General features: G+C 54.4%; 8 protein-coding genes across 8 annotated transcripts; 4 read left to right on the top strand and 4 right to left on the bottom strand.

Moving 5' to 3' along the window:
* Positions 1 to 6: 6 nt before the first annotated feature.
* CAOG_05672 (hypothetical protein) lies at positions 7 to 2,844 on the top strand (the record flags this gene model as incomplete). Its single annotated transcript, XM_004346295.2, has 2 exons — positions 7 to 350; positions 465 to 2,844. Coding segments are annotated over 2 exons (2,724 nt in total), but the record flags the coding sequence as incomplete, so codon positions are not given.
* A 53-nt stretch (positions 2,845 to 2,897) lies between these two features.
* On the bottom strand, positions 2,898 to 5,533 carry CAOG_05671 (SGT1 protein). Its single transcript, XM_004346294.2, has one exon. It carries the CDS (start codon positions 5,498 to 5,500, stop codon positions 3,023 to 3,025), a length of 2,478 nt encoding a protein of 825 aa, XP_004346344.1. The 5' UTR covers positions 5,501 to 5,533; the 3' UTR covers positions 2,898 to 3,022.
* A 137-nt stretch (positions 5,534 to 5,670) lies between these two features.
* CAOG_05670 (histidyl-tRNA synthetase 2) lies at positions 5,671 to 6,892 on the top strand. The gene is made up of 4 exons (XM_004346293.2): positions 5,671 to 5,849; positions 5,909 to 5,999; positions 6,116 to 6,390; positions 6,495 to 6,892. Exons 1-4 carry the CDS (start codon positions 5,807 to 5,809, stop codon positions 6,824 to 6,826), a joined length of 741 nt encoding a protein of 246 aa, XP_004346343.1. The 5' UTR covers positions 5,671 to 5,806; the 3' UTR covers positions 6,827 to 6,892.
* CAOG_05669 (hypothetical protein) lies at positions 6,838 to 10,573 on the bottom strand. Its single transcript, XM_004346292.2, has 2 exons — positions 10,490 to 10,573; positions 6,838 to 10,193 (listed from the first exon to the last, which is right to left on the bottom strand). The coding sequence occupies exon 2, from the start codon at positions 10,153 to 10,155 to the stop codon at positions 6,967 to 6,969; it is 3,189 nt and encodes a 1,062-aa protein (XP_004346342.1). The 5' UTR covers positions 10,156 to 10,193; positions 10,490 to 10,573; the 3' UTR covers positions 6,838 to 6,966.
* A 430-nt stretch (positions 10,574 to 11,003) lies between these two features.
* Positions 11,004 to 12,556, bottom strand: CAOG_05668 (nipsnap family protein). Its single transcript, XM_004346291.2, has 5 exons — positions 12,128 to 12,556; positions 11,977 to 12,022; positions 11,741 to 11,835; positions 11,219 to 11,641; positions 11,004 to 11,120 (listed from the first exon to the last, which is right to left on the bottom strand). The coding sequence occupies exons 1-5, from the start codon at positions 12,519 to 12,521 to the stop codon at positions 11,056 to 11,058; spliced, it is 1,023 nt and encodes a 340-aa protein (XP_004346341.1). The 5' UTR covers positions 12,522 to 12,556; the 3' UTR covers positions 11,004 to 11,055.
* Positions 12,557 to 13,055: 499 nt separating this feature from the next.
* CAOG_05667 (hypothetical protein) lies at positions 13,056 to 16,518 on the bottom strand (the record flags this gene model as incomplete). The annotated part of the gene is made up of 16 exons (XM_004346290.2): positions 16,306 to 16,518; positions 16,144 to 16,218; positions 15,998 to 16,069; positions 15,817 to 15,891; positions 15,630 to 15,701; positions 15,475 to 15,546; positions 15,325 to 15,400; positions 15,193 to 15,254; positions 14,989 to 15,060; positions 14,841 to 14,912; positions 14,704 to 14,778; positions 14,563 to 14,634; positions 14,409 to 14,480; positions 14,183 to 14,254; positions 14,035 to 14,117; positions 13,056 to 13,891 (listed from the first exon to the last, which is right to left on the bottom strand). Exons 1-16 carry the CDS (start codon positions 16,503 to 16,505, stop codon positions 13,056 to 13,058), a joined length of 2,058 nt encoding a protein of 685 aa, XP_004346340.1. The 5' UTR covers positions 16,506 to 16,518.
* Positions 16,519 to 18,275: 1,757 nt separating this feature from the next.
* Positions 18,276 to 21,476, top strand: CAOG_05666 (hypothetical protein). Its single transcript, XM_004346289.2, has 2 exons — positions 18,276 to 18,584; positions 18,673 to 21,476. Exons 1-2 carry the CDS (start codon positions 18,317 to 18,319, stop codon positions 21,393 to 21,395), a joined length of 2,991 nt encoding a protein of 996 aa, XP_004346339.1. The 5' UTR covers positions 18,276 to 18,316; the 3' UTR covers positions 21,396 to 21,476.
* A 169-nt stretch (positions 21,477 to 21,645) lies between these two features.
* Positions 21,646 to 25,783, top strand: CAOG_05665 (hypothetical protein). Its single transcript, XM_004346288.2, has 17 exons — positions 21,646 to 21,663; positions 21,886 to 21,971; positions 22,057 to 22,140; positions 22,231 to 22,314; positions 22,385 to 22,468; positions 22,566 to 22,649; positions 22,739 to 22,822; positions 22,912 to 22,995; positions 23,086 to 23,169; positions 23,247 to 23,330; positions 23,416 to 23,499; positions 23,570 to 23,653; positions 23,737 to 23,820; positions 23,915 to 23,998; positions 24,091 to 24,174; positions 24,263 to 24,337; positions 24,407 to 25,783. Exons 2-17 carry the CDS (start codon positions 21,895 to 21,897, stop codon positions 25,530 to 25,532), a joined length of 2,370 nt encoding a protein of 789 aa, XP_004346338.1. The 5' UTR covers positions 21,646 to 21,663; positions 21,886 to 21,894; the 3' UTR covers positions 25,533 to 25,783.
* Positions 25,784 to 25,839: the final 56 nt, after the last annotated feature.

The following is a 25,839-nucleotide window of genomic DNA, read 5'->3' as shown; positions in this document are numbered from 1 at the left end:
CAAAAGGACAAGCTGTATGCTGACAAGATTGACCTCTTGCGGAGCGTCAAGGCACTCCAGCTCAAACTCCACGAGGCCAACAGCAGGCAAGCCGGAAAACGCCGCGGAGATGCTGCAGCAGACGAAGCAAGCGATCCAGACCAGCTGCTGGCCCACGTCGACATGAAACGCTCAGAGTTGATTGAGCAGCTCAATGTTGATAGGACTCGGCTCGCAAACGAGCTGCGGGCGACGCACGAGCAGCTCGAAAGCGTCCGCATCGAACGAGCAGTCCTTCAAGACAAGCTCACCAGCGCGACCTCTCAGCAGCAGCAGCAGCAGCAGCAGCGCCCCGATGGTGCAAACTCAAAGTAAGTTCGCTCTAGTTTGGATAATTTGCGCGACGATGGTTTTGTGTGCGTTTGAAACCAATCTCTCAATCTCCATCTCTTCCCCCGCCGCCCCCCCCCCAATCTTCCCGACAGGCCCGAAATTGTGGCGGCCTTCCGTGAACACCGCGAAGCTCTAGTTGAGCGCGAAAGCCGCATCGCCGAGCTGTCGGCACTGGTGGAAGAAAAGAAGGACCTTGTGCGTCGCATGGAAGAGACGGTCAAACAACTCACTCTGCGCGTCAAGGAGAGCGAACGCGCTGCTGCCGCATCGACAGTTGTCGCCGCCGCTGCTGCAAAGGCGGCGGCTGCTACTGCTGCTGCTCCTCCCCTTGCGCCCGTTACGCCTGCGCAACCTGCGACAACTTCTGCGGCCGATGCTGCTGCCCTGGCTGCCCTGAAACAAAAGCTCGAAGAAACAACCCATGCATGGCGCGCGGCAGACGCCCAGCACGTTGCAGATCTCGTGGCATTGCGACAAGAACACGCCGCACAACTCCAACAGCAACAACAGGCCCAGCAAGCGGAAAGCGACGCCGCGCGACAGACACTCCAGCTTGCTCTCGAAAGCGAAATGGCCCAGTTGCGAGAGCACGTAGAGCAACTGCAAACCCAGCAACGCAGCGCCACGCTCGGCAACAACAACGATCTCGAGCAAGCCCGAGGGCAACTTGTTCAGCTCCAGCAGCTCCATGCCTCTCAAGAGCAAGAGATTGAGCAGCTGGCGCTCGAGAGCCAGCAACACATTGCTCGGCTCCAACGCAAGCTGGAAGATGCGATTGGTCAGCGCAGGGCCGCCGAGGAAGCCGCACAAAGCGCCAACGCGGCTGCAACTGTGGCCAACGAGTCGCTGCACACCATCCAACAGCAAGCGACCGAGTCCAAGGATCAGGCAGCAGAGCTCCAAGCTGAGGTTTCCGACATGCGAGGACATCTCGAGAAGGCGCACAAAGCCCGAGACCAGCTGGCAACACAGCTCGAACAGCAAAAGGCCCTGTCCAAGGACCAGGAGGCAGCGCTCCAAGCTGAGGTTGCCAACTTGCGAGCAGATCTGGAGCAGGCGCACCAAGACCGAGACCAACTGGCAGCGCAGTTCGAACAGCAAGAGACGACACATGCCGGCGGTGAAGCTGCGATCGACATTCTGACGACCCAGCTTCAGCAAGCCGAGCAGAACAGCCAGTCCTTGCAGAAAGAGCTGGAAGCGCTAAAACTGATGCATGCCGAGCACCAGCAACAACATCTCGACCTCCAAGCAAACCAACGCCAGCAGCTTGCTGATGTGCAAATTATTGCCGATCGGCTGGCCGAGGAGCGCAGCGTTCTTACCTTGGAAGTCGAACGACTTACTGCCGAAATGGAGCTGCAAACCCTCGAGATCGAAGCCCGAGATGAGCAGCTTGAAACCAACCAGAAGGCAGCAGAGCAACAACAACAACAGCACGATCAAGCGCTCGAACTTGTTCAGGTTCGTGAGCGGCAACAGCTGCAAGTCTACCAAGAGCAACTGCAAACTGTCATGCAGCAGCATGCAGACCAACTTGACAGTACGACGGCACGTTATCAGAACGAGTTGAAACAGGCAGCCTCGAATGTGCAGGCCACTCCGACTGGGCGGCAGGACGTGGATGAAAAAGAGCAGCAACTGCGAGCGGAGGTGAGCGCATTGCGGCAGCAGCTGCTCGAATTGCAGCAACAGCGTCAACTCGATTTGGCGCAAGCGCAACGACAGCAAGCACAACAACAACATCAACAACCTGTCAGTGTTCCTCAAAGTCAACCATCTCCTCATTCTTCAAAGCCCGTTGCCGCACCTCCCTCGGGCTTGGAGCACATCGAGGCAATGCCCACTTCTGCCTTCCGTGAGAGTGGGAAGGGCGGCATCAACTCTGAGACAAAACAAGCGTTTGTCTCACGCTGGGACGTTCTCGTCCAAGAGGCTCTGCGTGATGTGGACGAAACCCTCTCACGGGAGCAGCTGCTCCAAGAACTCAAACAACTACGAGGGGACAATTCGGCGCTGCACGAGCTGCTGCAATCCCGAATGCAGCAGCAGCCGCAACAGCGAGGCCTGGGTGCTCCGTGGACCCCGAAATCGCCCTCTGGCGACACAAATCAACTCCTCCTGGCAGGTGTTACACAAGCTGACGCCAAGCTGCAGGCTGGCCTTGCCGAGTACGACACACAGACGCGTTTGGCTCGCGAAGAAGCAGCACGCTACTTTGCCGCCAGCACGATTGGAGGTGAAGGCAGCTCCTCCAGCAGCCAAGAAGTACCTGGTTATGTGCATGACCTGGTTGACTTGGTGCTGGCGGATGTTGAGCCTGAAGTGGGAGCCGGGTTGCAGGATGCTCGGCAGCTCGAAGGCAACGCTCGCCGCCTCCATGCCAACCTCACGGCTCTGCACAAGGTCTTGGCGCATCCAGGCCCAGTTGCATCTACCTGGCCTCCGGCTGATGTTGGCAACATGGTGTGAGCGGGTATCTGTCTTGAGTCGTTGTTTAGGTTTTTTATTTCTTGAAAATGTTGTTGTGAATTAAGGCGTTTTATTTTTAACTACCAGGCGTTTTGCTTTTGTTATTTCAAACATCTCACTCGTGGCATAGCGCTGTTGGTTGCAAGTTCGTTGCAAAGAGAGAAAAAACAACGAAATGTTAACGCGGTTGCTGCCCGCCGATGAACGACTGCAGCAAATGGGTGAATGGGCCGGGTCGGCCCTGCTGAGCCTCGTGGGACAGGAGCATGTTCATGGCAAGGTTGATTTGCTCGTCAGACATGGTTTGCTTTCCACGCGCGCCCTGTTGAATGACGCATTGCAGTCCCACATTGCGAAGCTCGGCATCCATATGCTCCATCGCAGATCGAATGCTTTCGGAGGAGTTGTCTGGCTCGCTCAGGGGAGGGTCGACATCATCGGCCAGGAGTTGGTCAATCGCGTCGTCACCAAACATGGCCTCTGCCACTTTTTCGTCACCTTCATCATCACCGCTGTCGTCCGCCTCTTCGTCCTCATCGCTGAGGTCATCCTGATCTTCCGAAGAATTCTCGTCCTCACTGGTGGCCGGGTCGTCAAACATCTCTGGGCGGAGCCCTGTGGAAGTTTTCACGCCATCAATGTCAGACTTGCTGGTCATGAATGACTGCACGCCTTTGAGCAAGGACGCCAGCTTTCCGAGCTGTTGCACATCCTCTTCCGTCGAACCGTCGCCCTTGGAGGATGGCGAGCGGGTCGTGGTTGGTTGCTGCTCGCTGGCTTTCATCACTTCTTGAAGGGCCGTCTGCATCTTGGTCATCTGCTGCTCGAGCTGCTCGGGATCAACCTCCATCCAATCAGTCGAGTCATCGGCTGGAGCAGGAGGAAGGACAGAACCTGGTTCTGGTCGCGGTTGTTGCACGGCTGTTGACGAGGACGCGTTCGTGTTGACTGGCGCGGAAGCTGGCGCCGGACGCGAAGAGCCAAACATGTCGTACTGGTGCAAAGAAACGGGATTGAAATGAACAAGCAGCGTAGCGTCGATTTCTCGCGCCAAGTTTTGCGTCACGTAGCCTGCCACCAACTGCTGGCGAGGAGGAGCAACGGCGGGTCCGACTTGGCCAGCTCGCGCCGACAGCTTGTGCTGCCTGTCCGCAATAGCGTACATGATCTCAAAGCCGCAGGCAATCTTGACGCCGAGTACAAACGCGCTGTATGCCGCAGTGTTGCTAGGGGGCGGTGCAGCGCCAAAAACACGCGGCGGAACAAACTGCGGCTGCGAGTTGAGTAGCACAAATAGACTTCGAGTCAGCCGTACACGCGTAAGAATTCGATGCGTCTCCAAAAGATCTGACGGAGACATTGACGGCTCGGGCGACGTGCCCACAGGAAAGCGACTCATGCGGGCACAGGCTCGAGAATCAATAGAATCGCGTTGGACAAATGCCTCGATAGCAGGAGCAACCAGCTTGGGCTGCACGTGCATTAAATGTGCAATTGTTGGTGGCAAAAGGGCAAGGGCGTGCTGGACGTGCTCTGTAGCTTCGCGCACGGCCAGCGCCAGTCGTGCCCAAATGCAAGACTCGATTTTGGCACTGGCCAGCGTCCAAGCGGCGGTGGTGGTGGTGGTGGTGGTGGTGGTGGTGGCAGATCCCGATGAATGGCTCGGAGCTGCATGCTGAAGAATGTCGAGCGCTTGCACAATATCCAATCGCTCGGCGAGATTGTGAGAGCGGAACGTGGATGTGGCCGGACTCTTCTTTGAGCTCGACGCTGCTGATGTCGACCCTTGAGGCACATACTTTGTTGGCACAATGTGCAGCCGGCCTTGCCTTAGAAACACGCGATTGCGCGCAATTCGCGGTGTAATCCATTCCGGCAGCTCGTCGGCCGCTTCAATCAGCAAAATGTCTCCGTCGCTCGTGTCTGCGAGCTGAACGGTCAAGTCTGGTATCCGTGCTGTCAATTCCCGCAGAATGTACACGAGCAGCCATTCGTCGCCGACATTATCGCCGTACGACGAGACGCCTGCCAAGCACTGTACTGTCTCCAACCGCGGCAAGGAAGCGGACGAGGTCGTAGCTCGGTTGGCAGTGTTGTCGCCGTCCTCGAACACTGCCAAATTCAGTCCATCCTTGTGCCAGAGATGGTCGCTGCACAATGCTTGAACCGCCGGGTCTGACTTGACAAACTCGGTGATGGTCGTCTCGAGCACATGTTGCAAGTCTCGCGTTCTGAGACTGAGACTGAGACTGAGACTCGGGTGGTCGTGGTCTGCAGTCTGCAGTCCTGCCTCGTCGGCTTGAGTTCCTGCTCCTGCTCCTGCTCCTGCTGGATTGTGGGCGCTGCTTGTCGGTCGAGTGTCCATGAACACGCGGTATGCCAGTGCGTTGGGAGCGAGCGTGTGGGACGTCGCCTCGTCGTCCAGCATGGATGCATGGTCGTCGTCCTCGTCGTCGTCCTCAGAGTCGTCCTCATCGTCCGCAGAGTCGTCTTCCTCGCGCTTGCTCGTCATGGGATGAGTGGATGCACCACCCGTCGTCTTGGTGCTGTTGCTGGTGGTGGTGGTGGCTTGGCGTCGTCGAATCCGCGGGAAGACGGACTGCAGCACGGCGCGATTCCGCTCGACGAGCACCGCGTCCGCTGCAGTCAACGACATGGTGGTGGTGCAAAGCAAGTTAAAAGACTGAAATTGAACAATGAATGAATGAATGGGAAGACTAACTGAGCGAAATAAACCTGAATCGGATCTCTCTCTCTCTTTCTCTGTCTGAGTTTCTATCACAAACCAGGGCTTATTGTGTATCAGAAGGGATGATCTTGGTGGTTTGTCAACCAATGATCACGATGATGACGATGACGATGATGATCAGTGCTTTTTGGTGATTCTCAGATTCTCTCAGTCCCCTTTTTGTGTTTGTTTGTTTGTTTGTTTTTTGCTGTTGTTTTTTGCTTTGTGTTTGCAATGCGAGCTGTGATTCAACGTGTGATCAGCGCCAGTGTGACTGGTAAGCAATCCAATAGGAACATCCTCATTTATGATCATTATTCACCCATGTTTGGACAGTCGATGCAGAGGTCGTCGGATCGGTTGGACGCGGGCTGTGCGTGCTCGTCGGGATTCACAAGAACGACACGCGCGACGATCTCGAGCTATTGTACGCCAATTCGAAAACTCGTACCAACATTTTTGGAGTGTGCATGTAGTCTTTGAAGAGCAGCTGTAACGACGTCTTGAGAGCGGGAGTCTCACTCAGTGGTTCTTTGGTCCCAGAGTCCGACGCATCCTCAACGCCAAGCTCTTCTCCTCCGTCCCAGAAGCCGATGGATCGGGAGGCGACGCTGCGTCCACTGGCAAGCCGTGGCAGCTGAATGTGACCGAGGCAGGCCTGGGCGTGCTCTGCGTCTCCCAATTCACCCTGTATGCCACGCTGAACAAGGGCAAGAAGCCCGATTTCCACTCTGCCATGGGTTCAGCCGAATCGCGCGAGTTTTATAATGACTTTCTGGCTGAAATGCGGCGGCAATACCAGCCCGATCGGATCCAAGGTTTGAGTTTGATCCGTTCGTTGGGTCGTCTGGCTATTTTGGCTGATCAGAAGAATCTCCACCCTCTCACCATCTCACCCCGAATTGTGCTTTGCAACAAACAGACGGACGATTCGGTGCCATGATGCAAGTCCAGCTGATCAATGACGGTCCGGTCACAATTATCGTCGATACGGCAACAGAAGTTTCATCCGCGCCTTCCTCGCGGAATATCACACCCAACGCGTCGTCCACCGCCCTATCGTCGCTCGCAGAGGCCTCAGACAAGGCCCTCAAGCAACCGAAACAGAAGGGCCCCAGCCAACCCAAGCAATGGCAGCCGAAAAACAAACCTCAGGCTCCAGCCGAACCAACGGCAGCTGCGTCAAGTAGCGCGTCTCCCAGTTTGACAACGTCGCCAACAGATGCTCCTGAACCCACCACTGCCTCTCGATAATTGATTGATTGCCAGGATCAACACGTGTATTTTTTGGAAGAACAAAACTTTGACATTCACACACGAAATTGTTGCAAACACTGAAATTTCCCCCCCCCCCAATCATCACGCTCACCTTTGAAAACCCGCCATCATTAACTCTAGTTCAGCAAAGGCTCCTCGCTTCGCATGCACTCGTAGCCTGTGAAGGTGTGGCTGAGCAGCAACCAGGGGTTGGAGTTGCAATGGCCGTGACGGTTGGGCAAATCGGACTCGCGGTACAGATGGCCAACGCTACGAGTGCCCTTGAACTTTGCCTCAATGTGGTCAACCAAGCTGCTCCCGAGAACAAGGCGCATGCCTTGAATGACGCGAGCAGAGGGGCTAAACACGTACGAAATGGCATACAGTTCGCGACCATCCACCTCGTTGCGCAGCAGTGCCTCAAGCGCTGCAGCATGGCGCGTACGAAGCAGTCCGGCAAGCACAGCGTCAAAGATTGCATTCGTTCGTGCAGGGCAGTAGACGCGCATCTTGCCTGCAAACGCGTCCATGTCGTACGTGTCGACAATGTTGGCAACAATCTGCGCGTTCCCGGCGTTCCCGGCGTTCGCCTGGTGCCGCTGGCTCAAAACCAGGTTGCAATGCTTGGCGGCGTCCGCGATAATGGAATCATGCTGCGTCATCACGTTGTACACTCGTTCGGTTGCAGAGCGAACTGACGACGAGCTGACAAAGCGCAGCGACTGCACCGCAGCGGCGCGCTTCACCTGGCGCTCCAACTCGCTGGGCATGCCGAGCTTGCGGTAAACATCGGTAACAAAGGCGGGCTCAAACTCGTGCAAGATCCAGTCGAGAGCCTCGTTCGCCTGCTCGAGGGTGGCCACACCGCGAGGCACAAACTGCTCCTCCTCGATGCCAATGACTGGCGCGATGGTTGGAACGCTGGCACGGGCAGTTGTCAGAGCTCTAAAGTATGAGGCAAACTTGGCATCCTCGTCGTCGTCTGCCGGACCGGCAGAGGAACTTTCGGCGAGCGCATTGCGCTCGGATGCTGGAGCAAGCACAAGCTGCATCACGCGCTCGAGAGCAGCGTCGCGATCGCCCGCGTAGGCGTGCATCATCTTGCGATGCATGGCCTCCTCGTAGAAGGCAGGAAGCAGCTCAGCAAACACCCTTGCCTTGTCCTCTGGGGCAGAGTCCATGGTGGTAGCAAAGGCGTGGCCAATCACAGTTAGCAAGTTGGCAGTCTCTGCCTTGGTCCGCATGGTATAGTTGGTCGAAAACTGCTGGACATAGTCCAGCGGGATGACGTGCATGGTGTCTCGCAGCGTGGCAACAGTAGCGCACAGACGGGCAAACTCGTTGAGAATGAGGCGCGCTCGATCGTTCATCGGGGATGGCAGCCGGTGCAAGATACCACCGAGCACGGCAAACAGGCCAGCGCGTTGGTTGCGGTCGTAGCCAAATGGAGACAGGGTGAACATGTAGCCGAGGAGTGGTTCAATCACGGCAATAACACGCTCCGCGTGCGCCGGGCAAATGTACAAGGGCAGGAATGCGTTGATGGGCTCGCGTGCCCGTCCGACAAGAGCGCAGCCGCCATTGCCGGCAAAGTTTCCTTGGGCCTGCTCAAGCCCGTGCTGCTCGACAGCGTACAGCACGGCCTGCTCAAAGGAGGAGCGACTCAGCAGCGTGCTCGAAATCCCGTCCACGGCAATCGTCGAAGGTGCGTCAATCACGTACTCTTGGCGCGCAACACGCAGACCAAATCCAAGGACGTCATCGGGACTGTCGGTCATGACTTCTCTCAAATCGAGCTGACTGACATCGCACACAAAGTTCTCGAGGTCGACGCCCGCCAAGTCCTGATCCGGATCAAACGCCAGCTTGTTCACGCCCGATGAGATGCCCTCTGCGCGGCCTGCATTGAGACTTGCACGCTCGTGCATCTTGCGCTGGCGTCGGGCCTTGGAAAAGCGAAAGTCGTGGTTGAGATCGCGCAGCTTTGCATCTCGCACCTGTTCGCTAATGCACTTTTCGGCCAGCACACGCGAGTACTCGGTCAGACGCTCCATCACAAGCTGCCGCTGAGCGAGTAGCTCTCCGCGCTCGACCATGGTGAAGCGGCGGGAAAAGATGTCCACGCCGCCGAGTTCTGCGACGATCGACTTGACCTCATCGAGCGACGTCGGCATGCGCGTTTCCAACTCACGCAGACGGGCCGCCGAGGTCGGGGTGGTCTCGATCACTGGCAAGGTAATGTTCATACCGGCCTCGGTCATGATGGTCAAGTTGGGCACAGCAGCAGCGGAGGCGTCCTGGCTTGGCTCTTCTCCCGCCAAGCCAACCAGCTGCTCCCGAGTCAACCAAAGGTCGCAGGTGGCAACGCTGACCTCGTTTTCCAAAGTCTCCACCGAGCCGCTCTGGTCGCGCACGAGCACCTTTTGCAAGGTCACGCCAGCAGCCGTCTTGAGGCCATCGATGGGTCCAGGCGCACTGAGCGTGATGCCAGTGAGATTGCCCATGACATCGAAGAGATCAACCAGCTTCTCGTACAGGGCCGCCGAGTTGTCGCCAGTCTCGGCAAAGCGGGCGTAGCCCGGAGCAGTGCCAATCTCGGAGAGCTCTCGCAAGAAAGCAAGGTTGGCTTCACCACCGAATCCCACTGTCGAGACAACGACGGATCGATCCGGGGAAGACTTGACCATGCGCTGGAAGTTGGCCTTGGCAGCAGGAAGGGAGCTCATGTCGGTGTCCTGGCCATCCGTCATGAACACCACCGAGATGGTTCCCTTGTGTGGCATGCAGGCGTTCGAAATGGCGTTCAGAGCGGCGCAAAAGCTCGTGCCACCGCCCGCTTGGAGGTTGGGCAGCACGTTGGATAGGGTGCTGGTCTCCGCGCGAGTGTCAAACGTGATGACTGTGGGATCGGCGCCCTGCTTGGCAACATAAGCGAGAACGGACGCGACAGCCTTGATGGGCGAGCCGGACATGGAACCGGACTTGTCAATCACAATGATGCACTTGGATTGCACCTTGGGAGCCCCGATCGTGTTGACAGGGAACTGGATGCTCAGCAAGGCCTTGCTTGGACCAAATCGGGTCAATGTGCAGCGTTCAAGTGGATCTCTTGAATCCGAGGCCAGCGCTGAAGCGGCCGCAGGAGCTCGACTGGTAGAAGCGGATGAAGCAGCACTTGCACTCGAAGTCGCGAGTGGCGATGATGCGCCACTGGTACTTGAAGCGGATGAAGCAGATCTTGTACTTGAAGCGGCACGTGGCGATGCTGCGGCTTGAGGCAAACTTGCTGCCGAAGCATCAGCGTTTTCTTCGCGAATGATCGTCATGGAAGGGTTGAGCGAAATCAACCAATCAACAAAGTTTCCTGAGATTGTGATTGGAGAGAGTGAGGAGAGAGTCGAACTTGTGAGCGTATGGCTTTAACGAGAAGTTTCATGTTGAAGAGGGGCAGGGAATGGAAGGAGCGAGACGACGGATGGTTTCGTGTGCTCTTCTGCCTCTCAATCGCATCGTCAATGTTTGAATTAGGGGAGACAATTGATCCCAAGGAAAAAAGAGTCGCTTTGGTTGGAGGAAAAGAAAAACGCGAGATGCTCGAGCCAAGACTTGAAACTGTGACGCGATGCACAACAGCTCCAACAACAACATGATTACACTTACAAGAAAAAGGGGCGATGGTCTGTTGCAAAAACGAAAAGAATTGAAAGGTTTGCCGTGAAACAGAGGCAGTCGAATGAAAGAAGAGTGAGTTTCAAGTTGGTGCTGGATCAGGACGAATTTAAACAAAAGAATTGCATCATGCACCAAAGTAAAGCGTCATCCCCCATCCCTCCAAGATGGGTACTTGGCCATGACGCCAACACGAGCGCAAGTGAAAGCATGACGAATAAATGGCACTCGAGCGAGGGGGCTTGCGGCAGTTTGGGGAGGGCGAGAGAAGTGTTCAATTTTGCTGCGGGAATCTCGGAATCGCCTGCACCAACACCGCGCTTCATTGCTCGTGTGTATCGTATGCCTATATCATGCTCTGTTGAGAGACGGTTCGCACCATCCAAAGACCTAATCAGTAAAGCTGGAAACATTAAAGGCGCGATGATTCGCCGAGACAAAGTTTATCATGGAAACCAACAAACAACAGCGTTGACAACCAACATCAACGACGCAAAACGACATCAACAAAGCGACCAGGTGCACCACCACCAAGCTGTCGAACAACGTGTGTAGCCTCACTTGAGCGGCGAGAACTCGCGCGGATACATGATGGTGCAGTCCATGTGCTGAATCAAAGGCACTGGCGTTTTCAAAGAGCCAAACAAATTATTTGACGCAATGCGATGAGCGATTGCCATCACAGCGGACTACGGAGCATGCTTCACCAACAAAACGTACCGGTGTTGTAAACTGTCTGTGCCCAACCATCCACTTGCCAGGCAGCTTCACGAGTCTGCTTGCGCTTTTCGAGATCAGCATAGAGCCAAAGATGGTACACCTTGTTGAGATCGCCGACATGGCTAAACCACGCTCCAACAGGCTGGCAGAATTGGCGGCGGCACTCGAGGCCCCGGCGCCATCGTTGCTCCCACTCGAGCAGCTTTCCGGGATGCAGAATGTACGACCGCAGTTCGTAAAGCGATCCTGGAGTCATGGGCGATGGGTCTAGCTGCCAGAACTGGAATCGCAACACGACATTGACATGACGCGAACGCAGGGTCGATCTCAGCTGTGTCGTGTACGCTGCATGCGCGGGATTTCTCGCAAGAGCCAGGCTCGTGTCTCGCTGCGCCGCAAATCCGTCGTACTCGTAAATAGTGACTACACGAGATTTCGTTTCGTTTGATCCGAGAGTTTGGTGGAGGTGAGTCAAGTTCGCAAAGTGATGTACCAATACATTGTTCCAGCAGGGATTCTTACGTGCTTGCTCGGGATCGCCAATCGCGGTGGTCCAGCTGCCAGTCATTCGACCCTTGAAGTCGGGGCTTGCCAACAGCTTTGGCACATACTGCGATCTGTTGTTTGTTGTTGTTGTTTCGCAGGCATCGCACAACGATCATTCAACCGGAACGAATTGAGGATGTTTTCGTCGTTTTTCCTTGGCAAATCTCAGAAAACCAGCGATGGTCGACAATTTCGACCTATTGAGTACTTACGTCAAATCCATATACTCGTTCCAGCGATCGGGCTTGACATGGTGAACTGTGTGTATCATGATTGTGTTTCCAATGTAGAAGCATCATCAGTGAGTTCGACATTGCGCACTGGTTTTGAGAGCAAAATTTCGTATGGGGGCTGATGACGCACAGTGCATCTCGTAAAGCTGGTTGGCGCCGACGAGTTTGCTGTGGGACTCTGCTGGCTGCGTTGCATCGCTGTTGGACGACGTTGCAGGATCGCCGTAGATGATGCGGTTGATGAGGGACTTGTTTGGCAGAGGAGAAGGAGGAGAAGGAGGAGCGCTGTCGGACGTAGTTGTCGCATCCAAACCCGGCTTGGTCGGATTGGATCCAGTCGCAGCAGCCCCGGTCGATGAAGCAGCTGCCGTTGAAGTTGCCGTTGCCGTTGCCGTGGTCCTTGTCGTTGAGATGGGGGTTGGAGTGGGGTGGGATTGCGCCGACCAGAAGCGGAGCGACTGCGAACAGCCAGCGATGGCAGATTTCAGAATCGCAGATTGGCGAAACGCTGAGGCAACCAGCATTATTTTTGTGTGCAAATCCCTTCGAGAAAGCGGAATTGAAATGAAAAGTGAGCTGGGAGGTTCAGAGATGGGAGCAACCTTGTTTGTTGGTAACTGTCGAGACCAGGCAATCATCTGAGAAGCGCTTTCACTTTGGTTGGCAAAATCGATTTTGCAAACCACCGTGACACTGTTACCAAGGTGGCCGCTGGCACCAAACAAAGCTGGCAGGACCCTTCCTCTTGACCAGGAAAAGTGCATTGCAAAAGGCGAGGGTCGGTCTAGGGAATGATCCGAATGGAAAAACGAAAGAGAAAAGAAAAACCCACTTGTCCTTTGGAAGCGCAGACAAAACAACAGGCCAACTAGCCAATCACATCCACAATGACAATGGGTTCAAAAAAAGCCAGAACAAAAGAACAGAATGTCAATACTTGAAGAAAAACATGCAGAGAGGGACGAGAACGTCAAACGAAGGACACCCGCCCCAACAAAGTCGGCTCGCCTCGAACGAAGGAAAGGAGGGAAGCAAGCAGCAAGAAATCCCCGGGTCAATCAATTGGACACGGTGCCCGAAATGGAGGCGTACTCGACCGTTGAGGCCGAAAGCGGCTGAGCAGCATTCCTGGAAGCCAGGTCCAAAGTGTCCGCGTAGGTCACGCTCGAGCCATCGGTTTGGACATCCTTGCGCGCATTTTCGTACAGCACATCCGCAGTAGACGGTTGATGAGTGCCGATGGACTCATACACGGGGTTGCTGAGCCCTTTGTTTGCGCTCAATGCTTCGTACGGATGCTCTGTTTCGACATTGCTCGGGTTGCCCTTGGCCTTTCGAGGTTCAGTGCTCGAGTACAGCATGTTGTTCACTTGGCTCTGCGAGCTATGAGACTCGAGAATTCTGCCAGAGGAAGATTTGGCGCTTCGACGACGACGGAGGAGGATGATTGTCGCAACCAGTGCAATGAAGGCGAGACCACCGACCGTGGCACCTACCGCAATGGGCACCGTGTTGGAGCTATCGTCGGCGGCAGCTTCGATCGAAGCGACGAATGCTCTGGAAGTCGACGCTGCGAACGACGCATCCGAGGCGATTGATGCGTCCGAGGCAATTGATGCATCCGAGACAGCTTTAACCACAGATGCAGCAGAAGCGGCGGAGACCGACATGACGGACTCGACGGACATGACGGACTCGACGGACATGACGGACTCGACGGACATGACAGATATCGTGGAAATGCTCGTGTATGCCTCCACGCAGACACCACCTACCATGGCGTAGCCAGTGTAGCAGTACTGGCAGGTGGAGGTTGTGTTGCAGTACAAGCAATTTGCCATGCAACACGAAGCATTTCCAGCCGCAAAGCAAGTGTCGCACTGGCCATCGCATGCTGGCGCAGACCAACGAATGCAGTTAACGAGCCTATTTCAGCATTCTGGGGACATCAACCAAGGAGGACTTACCAGCATAACTGTTAGGGGGGGGTGAAATAGGTGCTGGGCTGCCCTCTCGTGATGCCATCCACAACACGACCGGCAATTGAGACGTGAGTCATAGTGAGAGTCTTGAACAGTCCAGGGGGAAGTTGGAAGGTGCTGCCCATGTTGGAGGCATAGCTGAAAAAAGCGGACGAATGAGCATCTGCCTGTAACGTGTGGCCCCGCATTCTGTTGAGACATACAGGAATTTCAGTTGAGTGCCCTGGAGTAACGTGGCAGGAAGGCTGGTCAGCTTGTAGTTGAGCGCGAGATTCCTGCCATGTGACAAAGTCATTTTGCATGAAACCGAGTTAGCCAGCAAGTTCCAAGCAGTCGATGTGATCGCTTCCACATTGCACCAGACGTTCTAAACCAGTCGATGTGATCGCTTCCACATTGCACCAGACGTTCTAAACCAAAAGTACTGACAGATATGTCAAACTAGAGAGTCCTTGCAAAGCGCTGGGTGAAATGGAGGTCATCTGGCCGCCGTTCAGATCCCTAATGCGGCCTCCATCAATAAGCAAGTGCAGCGCAAGACAGTGTTGGGTATGCAGTTCTCCACATCCTCGGAGTGCATTACAGCATCTGCAGGTTGGTAAGAGAGCTAAAGGCATGATCTGGGATGCTGGTGAATGCAGGATCCCTCCAGTAACTGAAACAATGGACGAAAAGTGAGGTAGGCTATCGATGAAGAGTGCACGACGAGGATCTGACGACTCACAGGCGCTGCAACGAAGTAAGTGTCGCCAAGACTTCGACAGGGACGGCTGTGAGGGAGCTCGCGACGGTGACACCCCTGAGCATTCAAATCAGGTTGGTACCACTACAACGCTCGTGAACACTGTATCACAGACTTACAGGGCTGTGAGGGAGGAAGCAGGTCCCTCAAGCATGCTGGCGGTGAGGCTGGCCAACGGAAGTCCCATCTCGCTGGCAGCAGGATACCCAGACGTAAATCAACCCGGGTCAGCTCGAATCGCACCAAGGCACGCAACTTCAAACTTACAAGATCTGAAGTGAGGTCAAAGTCGCCAATGCAGAATCCGGAATGGTCGTGAGAGAAGGAGAGCTCAAAATCCTGAGTGGTGGAAGCGAGAGAGAGAGAGAGATAGCGAGCGAAAACAAATCAGTGATGACCAGCAGCCTGCTGCAAGGTCACAAAGCGATTTCAAGCTCATTCTCCGAGTTGGCCAGACAATGGCAAACGTACAACGCCGTCAGATGAGAAAGAGGGCTCAAACGGGGAAATACGGAGATCGGGGCCGAAGATACCTGCACGATCGCGAGTGCATTTGTAGATGTGAGCAGCAAGGTGCAGCAATCGCAGCTAGAGGGTGATGACGAACAGGGTTGTCAAGAGAGGAACGGGGTCGAACACGTTTTGATCGAGGACAGTGATAGGCATGTCCGTAAGGTAACTTTGTTCCAGAACAAAGGAACAAATGTGAGCACTGGATTGAATAAACCAGAGACCCAGGCTCCTCATGCTTACAGTGCCTGCAGGTTGCCAAGTCCAGCAAATGCATTGCTGGGCAGAGCTGTGATTTGGGTGCTCGAAAGTGTGCTGTATGACAAAAACGAGTCGTTCGCAGTTAGTAACGTGGAAACACCAAGGACACGCGATAGCACGGCCATTTGCATGCTTACAGCGTGGTCAGTGCAGTCAAACCGGTCAAGAAATTGGCGGGCCAGCTTGAAAGCGAAGTGTACGACAAATCTCTGCTCAACAAGGCAAGTCAAATCGAAAACAAAAAGCCCTCATTGAGCGAAACAAGCAAGACACACGACCTTCTTCATCGATGAAAAGCGGTGGCAGTGCAATTTGCATGCTTACAGCGTGGTCAGTGCAGTCAAACCGGAAAAGACATTGGCTGGCAAGGTTGAAAGAAGCGGATTATGCCTCGGTAGTCTTGCTCAAAAGAAAAACACAAACTCACAATGAGCAAACAAAACTGGCAACCGTTCATGCACGTGGCGACAACGATGGTGCACATAGTCAAGTACTCGGCACATACAGGATTTGGAGACGTGTCAAGCCAGCGAACGCCTGTGGGTCGATCGATTCAAGTGCCATATCCGACACATCCCTACGAGGCGAATGGGTCAAACGAAGTTCAGCGCGGTATTCTTTTCAGCTGACCTGGAGGCTGCAGTCACGTACAAGTAAGTCAGAGTGTCGGCGATTGAGGCGAATGCGTTGGCAGGGATGGTTGTAATTTTCGTTTGCGACAAGGATCTGTAGCAGCAGACTCGCAAAGCGGATGATGAGCGGACTGCGATATCGCTGGAAGCAAGAAATAGGACAAACACAGGCAACTCGTACAGGTAGCCAGAATCATAGCCAATCCCGGTATCAGGGTCGTATGGCGGAAACGTTGTCGGCACCGTTGTCATGTTCGCGGCACACAGCGCGACATTAGTGCAAGTCCAGTCGCAAATGCTGCAGAAGTTGTCGGCGTTGCCCATGGACGCAAAGAGGGCCAGCAGAGCCACAATGGCCAAAAGCGAGTTGCTTGGCTTCATGACGAGCACGAACTGCAATCAAAAAAAAAAATCCAAAGTAAAAATACAAAGTCAAAATAATTCAGAACCAGACAACAAAACGACAAAAACAACCAAAACAATAAGCTGAACGAATCGAAAGCGACGAGACATGCCGCACAAAAAGGAGAGACAATACACAGACAAAGAAGAACAGAAGAACAGACGGGAAATGTCAGATGTAAGGAGCCGCAACGAGTCAAGTAGAGACAGCAACAGTGAGTTGGAAGAGTGACGGTCAGCACAGAAAGACGACAGGACCGAGAGCAGAAAAAACAAAAAAAAAAAAAACAAAAAAAGAAAAAACAAGTAGCGAGAGCGACAGGACAGCGCCAAAGCGATGGAGTGAGAGTGAGAGTGAAGGAGAAGGAGAAGGAGAGCAAGTCACTATGGTTGAATGTGACTGGGGTCAGGTTGGAACAAGGCGGAGTGTCCCAACAAGGCTTGCAGAACAGAAAGAGAAAAATTCAAAAAACAAATACAAACCACACCAACCGTGTCGCGGCGCGACGCTCTCAGAGAGGGGGAAAGATCACGCTTAAAGGAGCAGGCGGGAGTGGACTCGATGGACACAAATGGACACGAAATGCGCAGAACCACTAGACGAGAGTGGGTGTGTGAGTGTGAGAGTGTGAGTGAGCGTGTGACTGGACAAAACAGGCGGATCTTGTGACGAACCTCAAAAGCACCAAAAGTGGAAAGAAGGAAAAAAAAAACAAAAAAAAAAAAACAAAAGGTGGAGAGAGGGTGATTCAAATCGTACCGATTCGGGTGATGGAACCGATTTGGGGGAGTAAACTTGAACTACAGTTAGATCGATGAGACCTGAATGCGAGTGGGAGAAAACGGATGTGCGTGTGTGTGTGTGTGTGTGTGCACTGCAAGAGACTCAGGCTCGACTTGCGACTTTCGAATCCAAAACACGACACCCACCACCACCACCACCACCACCACCCCAGTTCCATCCACTTGCTCCAATCAAGATAAGTAATGTTCTTACTTTCATACAACGCCAGCGGGGGCAGTTATTTTGTGCATTCCAACTGAATTTCTCACCCCAAAAAAGCAGGATCGACCCCACAACAACGACACTAGTTTGACCCAAGCCAGCGAGCTCGGATTGCGGACAACGGCCGACGAGCCATCGTCACAAGTGTCGTTGTTTAATTGCATTTCTAGCGAGAGCAGCCATGCCGCTGCTCAGGGAAGAGGCTGCTGCATGAGACTGCTGAATGAATGAAACTTTGATTCGCGTCGCGATTGTTGTCGTCATGAGATCCCTCGCCGGTTACTCAGGCGATTAAGCACAGACTTGAGGTTGTAGGAAGGGAAGAGGCGGGCTGCGCGTGAGGAACTGCAGGTTTACAAATCAAATTTCCACAAGCTCCCGCCCAAAGGATGCTGGCGATGTGTTCTCAAGACGAGAACAAGGGGAGGCAACTGGGGTGGTGGGAAGGGTCGAAAGGAGCGCAGCAGGCTTCGAAAATTGCAATCACTAACCATGAATCGCGGCTGGTTGCTTCTGTCGAGTAAGAATGCTTATCTGTCGAAATTGAGCTATTGAGGTTACTTCGCTCGGCGCGAGAGGAACAAGATCTGCTGAGCATCTGAATTGCGATGGGACGAGCGAAGACGAACGAATTGGTAATCATAGGATTGGGAAGCGAGCAGCAGCGGTGCAAATCGGATATGAACGCTCAATACAATAGAATAGCAAGCAAATCCATTCATTCAGTCAACCTTTTTTTTTTTTTTTTTTTCTTTCTGCTTTCTCTTCCATTCTCTTTTCCATTATGCTTGGCTGCAGTCGCCTCGTCGTGGGCTCTGCCTCGCTCACCGTCGCTGCTGCTGCATCTGCGACCTCAGCATCATCGGTCGTGTCCAGTGCCGGTGCTGCTGCGATGGCGTTGAGTGGCGCTGCTGCATTGGCTCAAATGCGCGATCGCTCCATTTCCCCATTGCTTGGCCGCGTGCGCCATGCGTCGACCACGGGAACGGCGGGTCCGGCCGCCGCGACGCCTGCTGCGACTCCTGCGACTGCTGCGACTCCTGGCTCCGGCAGTGCAGCGCCAGCCAGCGGAGTGAAGGGATCGCCAAAGAAGCACGCTGCCGCCACCACGATCGCACGCTGCCGCCACCACGATCGCAGCAGAACGACGGCCCACTGCGACTGCGACTCCAACCACAAGCTCAAGTGGGTCGAACAAGGCTGCAAAAGACCCCAAGAAGAACAAGTACAGTAGCAAGCCACCGCGTGCCAGCCCTGCTGCTGCAGCACCTGGATCGGCCACTGCTACTTCTGCTGCTAAACCTGCTGCTAGTGCTGCTCCTACTGCTGCTGCTGCTGCTGCTACTGTTGCTACTCCTACTGCGCTGGAGCTGCTTGCTCGTGCTACTCAGAAGCGTGCGCAACACGCACCGCGCGTCGCAGATCCAACGCCCGTTGCATCGACAGCTGCAACCGCTGCTCCTGCTCCTTCGACGACGGTCAAGCCCGCCACACAGCCTGCGACCGCACAACGCCAAGATCAAAATCCCAACGCCAACAAGACCCCGTCGCAGTCGTCCAGCAACAAGCCTGCTGCACCACCGTCCACTCCGTCGTCGTCGGACAACATCACCAGCTTGCTCGACTCCATTCTTGCAAACGGCCAACTTCCGCGGCGCCAGCATCAGCAGTACCGTTCTTCTCAGTACCAGCAGCAACAGCAACAACAACAGCAGCAGCAGCAGCAGCAGCAGTCGGCGAGCACCCCTGAAGCAGCACACGAGTTCAACCGCATTTACGCCCTCCTCGGCATGAAGTCGCCGTCAGCCAGCACGGCCTCCAGCGCCGACCAAACAATCGACTTGCTAACATCGCCGCGATCACAGCTCGCAAGTGCACGTGCCAAGTCGGCTGCCCGGCATCTGCAGCAGGTCAACGCCCGCCTCGACCAAGCTGCGTTTGCCGAACGTTCCCGCGCCAACGCCCTCCTCTCTGTGGATGAGCTGACCATGGAGGAAGTGGCTGCCCTCTCTCCGCCCTCGCCCGGCGTTTCAGAGTCGCTTGCCCCAGGCACTATGACTGACGCCCCCTTCCGCCAGCTGCAGTACGAGCTTGTGCCGAACCTGAGTCTGCCTCGCACGCTGCCGGCGACGCAAGAAGAGCAGCCTGCCTTCCCACCGTCGGTGATGACCATGTACAAGCAGCTCGTGAGCAACCATCAAGCTGCGGCATCACTCGCTGCCGGTGGTACCAGTCCCACTGCCACATCGCTCTCCCCAGCATTGCGAGAGGCGCTCCAACGTGAACAGGCTGTTGTTCCATCCGAGTTTGAGTTTGTCCAAGCCGTGGCTCGTGCGCCTGTGACCTCGCCTTCTGCCCAATCCTCTCCTCTGTTCTGGCCTTCATCAAGGGCTGCATCGGCTGAAGCGTCTTCCTCGCCCTCCATCAAACAGCGCCTGCTCGAAGTCCTCGCGGAGAATAACGCATTGAGCGACGGGCTTTACAACACTGCAGCAGCTGCACTGGTGGAGTACTCTGGCCAGGTTGCTCAGTTTGGCCACGAGCACACGCCTGCCATGCTTGAGCAGTTGGATCGCGTTTGCGACTTTGCGACCACATCATCCGAGCTGGAGATTGATTCGGACGACTTGCAGCGTCAAACCGCCTTGAATTTGGGTCTGATTTCACCAACATTGCGTGGGGCCTCGGCCTTCTTGTCGGATGCTCCCTCTGAAGTGACCGAAGAAGACGCAGACACGTTCCAGCTGGCTCCTCTGACCAAGGACGCCCAGCAGCTTTACCAGCCGTTGCTGCTGGGCAAAAAGCTCAAACTGCCAGAGTTTGTGCTTGACGCGCAAGCCCTGGAGCCGGTCTTTGTCAACACGCAGCGCAATGTCGAATTGGCCTTCCAAGAACAGTTTCAGCCCTCGTCGGAACGCACAGACTTCCCCACGTCGACCAGCCCTCTTCCTTTGAGTTTGGATGCACTTGCACGGCTGTATCCTTCGCATGTTGCTGCTCCCAAGAAGTCGTCGCCACCAACCAATCTTGTCAGCGCCTTCCAACACTCTGCCGTCTCCGCCACTATCGCCAACCCTACTCCGGACGTTGCCACCCCTGCTGGTCGTTTTGGCGCTGACTTGGAGCGCGCCACGCTCATGCTGCAAGACACTGAGCAAGTGGTGCAGTACCAGAGCGTTCAGTTCGACGCGAAACCGACCGATGATGAAGACGTTGATGCTGACGAGGTTGATGCTGACGACTCTAGCCGTGGCCCACGTGCCATTGCGCGAGACCTCAGCGCAAGCATCGTTGAGTCGATTTTCAGCCCCCACGGCCACCTGCTGATGCAGCCCGTCGCGCATGCCAAGCTGACCACCCACCAAGCAGACTTTGACACTGCCAAGGAACGCGAACAAGTGTGGAAGAACAAGATGGTCGAGCAGCTATTTGCCCAACCGACTTTTGACAGCATTGTCAATGCCAAGCACGACGAGGTCTTTGCCGATAGCAAGCCTGGCAGCGATCTTGCCACGCACGGTCGCTTCCGCGCCTTGTTGCAAGAGCCCTACACCAACCACCTCAACCTCGAGTCTCTTGCGCGCGGCTCGCTCACCACCATTGCGCCCTGGAATCAGCAGTTCCTCGTCAACGCTGCCTCGGCCTTGGAGCGAAACCCTCACCTGCCTGCCCACACCAAATGGAACGCCCTCGCCGCGCTCAACAATACCTTGCATTCGCTTGTTGAAAAGAGTAAGGTGGAGGCCCGTCGTCGCGAGGAGACTGAGGCCCGTGCCGCGGCCATTCAAGCCGAAGTCCTTCGTCGTCAGCACGCTAGCCTTGTGGTTGATCCCACGTTCGAAAAGATTCACAAGGATGAATAAGCTTGATCTTCTTGTGAGTGTGTGTGCGTGTTTCCTAGTTCCGGGTGTACTTGTGCCTTGACTTGTATTGTAATGAAGTACTTTTTTTTTGTTTTGGGATGCTTTTGGTGCATGCTTCCTCCGAGTCAACGTTCTTTCAGATGGTGGTGATTTGTTGAGCACTTGCTCTGTTTTGAGCCCGACTCGACTCCTGCTGTGATTGCCATTTAAATTTTCCACTCTGAAGCCTCAGTCTTTGGTTGTTTTTTTTTTTTTTTTTTTCTTTTTTGTAAGTCTTGCATTGAAAAACGTGTGGTTTTTTTCCCCCTGCTTTTGAAACACTGCCTGTCGCCCGTGACTTGAAGCCGTCGGTTGAAGTGAACGGTGATGGTGATCTGAGATTGGCGGAAGTCGGGTGGAAGAGGCGATGGAAGTGGGGCAGGGAGGGAGGCAGGGGAATCGCAGACCGACCACGCTCACTTCACTCTGCTGCCAAACTCAACTCCCACAGGACGAAAGCATGCTGGACGTTGACGACATGACGAGCGATCAGCACGACATGTTCTACGCCGTCTGCGATAGTTACGGATCGCTCGAGTAAGTAACAAACAACGCAAGCGAAAATCGCAACAAATCCTTGCTTTGACGGTGCTCACGGTTGGACAACGGGAACGTGAACTAGCTACGAGAATGAAGATATCGGCGACGATCTTGTCGCAGCATTGGCTGAGGCACTCAAAGGACACCCCGCTGTGACATCGCTCAAGTAAGAGAATTGATGCGCATGGCTTGTGTCCAAGGGATGAAGGATGGCTCACCTCACACATCTGGGATTGTTTGGACGTATTCTCGCTAGTTTGAGCTCCAACGAGATTGGGATTTATGGAGCGTGCTCGATTGGTGAAGCCTTGCACGAGAACAATGTCCTGACAAAGCTCAAGTATGTGACCTTGGTCTGATGATTGATTGATGTGACGGCCGTGCTCACCGATTTTACCATGGGCGGACAGTATGGGCCACAACCAGATTGGGGCTCCTGGAGCGAAAGCCATTGCCGGTGGGCTCAAATCGAACAGGACACTTCAAGCGCTTTTGTAAAGCTGCCTCACTGTTGCCGACTAGGGATGAAACGGGGCGGATTCGGACGACGGACGTTGAAGCGTTCTCACTGTCGGGAGGGTTGATCCACAGACTTGAAGAGTGTGACCTCGGCAACAACGGAGCCCAGACGCTTGCCTCGGCGCTCAAGGTGAACACTTCGCTGACCAGGCTTGAGTAAGTATTGATTCGATGGTTTTGATGATGGGTGATGGATTCAACTGCGAGCATTGGTGTCGCTCACCGCCGGATGAATGGACGGACAGTCTGAGATTTAATGGCATTGGTGATTCGGGCGCCAGTGCCATTGCTAGATCTCTGTATTTCAACAACACGCTGACCTCGCTTGAGTAGGTTGACGCGCAGTTTACTGCTGTTGATGTTGTATTTCCCCTTCATGCGCGGACAATGATGGTGCTCACTGATCGGAAACGGACAGCTTATCTGGCAACTTTTTCGAGTTGGCTGGCGTGCAGGCGATTGCTGGGGCACTCCAAGCGAACACGACGCTGTCTGTGCTCTTGTAAGGCATCTCACTTGAACGGATGCATGTGAGTGGGTGATTTTCAACAGAGGACATTCAAAGTGCTCACTGAATGGAGGGAACGGACAGTTTGGAACAGTGTCGGATTACCGACGCTGAAGCGCAGGCGATTGCCTCCGCACTCAAAGTGAACAGGGGCTTGACTTATCTCGAGTATGTCATTTTACTTTTCCTGATGCATGAGAGTGGCTAATTCAGCAAAGTACTCACTGATGGAGGCGGACGGGCAGTCTGCAAAGAAATCAGATTGGCGATGTCGGAGCACAATCGATTGCTGAGGCACTCAAAGTGAACAAGACGCTGACTACAATCCAGTAAGCCACTTCCCTTTGACTGATGCATGTGGGGTGATTTCAGCAAAGAGTATTCAGAGTGCTCAACGATGGAGGGGATGAACAGTCTGTTGCACAATCAGATTGGCGTTCTTGGAGCGCAAGCGATCGCTGAGACACTCAAGGTGAACAAAGCTCTCTGTGTGCTCTTGTACGTCGATCGGGCGGATAGTGCTTGTGGATTACTTGTTTAGACGTACATCGTGCTGACTGACCACCAGTCTGCGAGAAAACCGATTTGGCGCTGCTGGAACACAGTCCATCATTCAGGCTCTGGGGACCAATCGCACTCTGGAACGGCTGTCGTACGTTGTGCTCAACATTGTGACTGATGCCTTTGAGCAATTCCTTCGAAAGAGCCCCACTCATTTCTGCAAACGATGAGCAGACTGAGCTGCAATCACGCGGGTGATGCTGAAGCGCAAGCGATTGCCGAAGTACTCAAAGTCAACAAGACCTTGACGCACCTGTAGTGAGTTGTCGTACCGCTGCAATTCAAGACTGTTTGATTGTTTGATTGATTCAGTTGCGAGTATTGATGGGCCTCTTACACATGCATCCGACAGCCTGAAAGACAGTCTGATTGGCGATACTGGCGCGCTATCGATAGCTGAGACACTCAAAGTGAGCTCGACCTTAAGATTTCTCAAGTAAGCTGGCTCTTAGCAACGTGTCCTTGTTGCTTTTCTTTTTTTTTTTTTTTTTTTTTGATCTTTTTTCAGTGTCCTCATTCCCGACGCAGCCTGTTCAACAATGAAATCACTGACACAGGAGCACTGGCAATTGCAAAAGCCCTCAAAGTGAACAAATCACTCGGCACACTCATGTACGTGTGGGTTCTGTTTGAACGAGTTCAAAATCATTCTTTTTTGCACTCATGCTTCAAGCTGCACGACTTCACACTGACACAACAGTTTGAGCAAGAACTTCCTGACCAAAGCTGGAATCACCGCACTTCGACAAAGCGGCAACCCGAGCTGTGAAGTTGAGTAAGGCTCTGCGCGCATCGTTTTGAAGCATGCTCAAAAATAACCAACATTGCCCTGGTTTCTATGCAGTGACAAGGACGAGGGTCGCCTCGCCGATCAATTGGTTCCATCCCCGGCGCACTTCCAGCGGCTTGCAGCCCGCGCCGGCGAAGCCTTCACTCGGGCGAGCCGCCTTGAGGCTGAGAATCAGAAAGTGCGCTCCGAGCTTGCTGCTACACTCCAGGAACTCCAACAAGCACGATCAGAACTGCAACAACTTCGCGCCAATTTCTCTTCCCCGTCTACCGCAGCGCTGGATCCCCTTGGAGACCTTCAACGTGCACGGCCGTCTCACGAGTCCATCCCGCGAATCCCTCTCGAAACGCTTGTCAGTGCCACGAGCAATTTTGCTGCCAAGTATCTGCTCGGCGAGGGAGCATTTGGTCGCGTGTACGGCGCCAGTGTGTCGGGCTCTCGTGTTGCCATCAAGAGGCTGTCCGCTGAATCCTGGCAAGGCTCGGCCGAGTTCAAGTCGGAGCTAGACTCGTTGTCGAAATTCCGCCACGCAAACATCATCACCATCCTGAATTACGCAGAAGAAAGAGGTGAGCGATGCTTGGTCTATGAGCTCATGCCGAACGGTTCTGTGCGCGACCGTCTCAGTCGCAAGAACAACTCGCCTCCGCTGACCTGGGCGCAGCGCCATCGCATTGCGGCCGATGTCGCCCGCGGCATGAACTATGTCCAAACCGCATTCCCGGCTCATGTTCTGTTCCACCTCGACCTCAAGTCGGACAATGTGCTTTTGGACGCGCGTTTCCATGCGAAAGTGTCGGATTTTGGTCTTGTTCGTGCTGCCCAACACCTCGATCAGAGGAGTTACCTTCGCACCCACAATGTCCGAGGTACTATGGTTTACATGAGCCCCGAGTACCTTCGCGAAGGCAGAATGTCGACCAAGACGGATGTCTACGCCTTTGGCATGATTCTGCTCGAACTGATCACCTCATCACTGCCGGGACTCGCACTCGTCACCGACACGCGCAAGGTGGTCCGAGACAGGCACACGCTGTATGCTGATGCTTGTCTCCTCCCTCTATCTGCCGCGGTACAACGACAGATTTGGCAGGTCGCCGTTCGTGCAATCGAGTGTCTGGATGACGACTGGAACGAACGTCCGTCCTTCGGTCACATCCTGGCCACATGGGGTGCTTGAGAGTTTGACCATTTCCAAAAAAAAAAAGTGATGTGGCGATTGTGTGTGCGACTCTGGCCTGGTTGGCAAATTTTGATGTGGCGTATTGTGGATTGCTCGTAGTAACGCATTGACATTTTGTAGTGTAGATTGAAAAAGACAAAAACACCCGCATGCACGCACATCCAAGTGCACGAACAAGCCGAACTGTTTTGCGCAATGTTATGACCTGTTTGTGGAACGAACCGAATGACTACTGAAGCATATGAGAATGAATGTGAAAGTATCGTGTACTAAAAAATGATCAAACATCAGCAAGGGGGGGGGG

This window comes from Capsaspora owczarzaki (assembly GCF_000151315.2).
Source record: "Capsaspora owczarzaki ATCC 30864 unplaced genomic scaffold supercont2.9, whole genome shotgun sequence".
Lineage (NCBI taxonomy): Eukaryota > Filasterea > Ministeriida > Capsasporidae > Capsaspora > Capsaspora owczarzaki.
The sequence above is the reverse complement of the archived record's forward strand: the minus strand, read 5'-3'. Positions and strand labels throughout refer to the sequence as shown.

Excerpts from the sequence above, each read along its gene's own strand:
- CAOG_05669 (XM_004346292.2), bottom strand. The coding sequence starts at position 10,155 with ATGACGATCATTCGCGAAGAAAACGCTGATGCTTCGGCAGCAAGTTTG.
- CAOG_05666 (XM_004346289.2), top strand. The coding sequence starts at position 18,317 with ATGCTTGGCTGCAGTCGCCTCGTCGTGGGCTCTGCCTCGCTCACCGTC. Across the intron at positions 18,585-18,672 it reads TGCGACTCCTGGCTCCGGCA|CAGAACGACGGCCCACTGCG; the intron begins GTGCAGCGCCAG and ends CCACGATCGCAG.
- CAOG_05670 (XM_004346293.2), top strand. The coding sequence starts at position 5,807 with ATGCGAGCTGTGATTCAACGTGTGATCAGCGCCAGTGTGACTG. Across the intron at positions 5,850-5,908 it reads GATCAGCGCCAGTGTGACTG|TCGATGCAGAGGTCGTCGGA; the intron begins GTAAGCAATCCA and ends ATGTTTGGACAG. Across the intron at positions 6,391-6,494 it reads CCAGCCCGATCGGATCCAAG|ACGGACGATTCGGTGCCATG; the intron begins GTTTGAGTTTGA and ends TGCAACAAACAG.
- CAOG_05668 (XM_004346291.2), bottom strand. The coding sequence starts at position 12,521 with ATGCTGGTTGCCTCAGCGTTTCGCCAATCTGCGATTCTGAAATCTGCC. Across the intron at positions 11,836-11,976 it reads AACGAGTATATGGATTTGAC|ATCGCAGTATGTGCCAAAGC; the intron begins GTAAGTACTCAA and ends AACAAACAACAG. Across the intron at positions 11,121-11,218 it reads ACAGACAGTTTACAACACCG|TGCCTTTGATTCAGCACATG; the intron begins GTACGTTTTGTT and ends TGAAAACGCCAG.
- CAOG_05671 (XM_004346294.2), bottom strand. The coding sequence starts at position 5,500 with ATGTCGTTGACTGCAGCGGACGCGGTGCTCGTCGAGCGGAATCGCGCC.
- CAOG_05665 (XM_004346288.2), top strand. The coding sequence starts at position 21,895 with ATGCTGGACGTTGACGACATGACGAGCGATCAGCACGACATGTTCTAC. Across the intron at positions 22,823-22,911 it reads AACACGCTGACCTCGCTTGA|CTTATCTGGCAACTTTTTCG; the intron begins GTAGGTTGACGC and ends GGAAACGGACAG. Across the intron at positions 23,654-23,736 it reads CGCACTCTGGAACGGCTGTC|ACTGAGCTGCAATCACGCGG; the intron begins GTACGTTGTGCT and ends AACGATGAGCAG.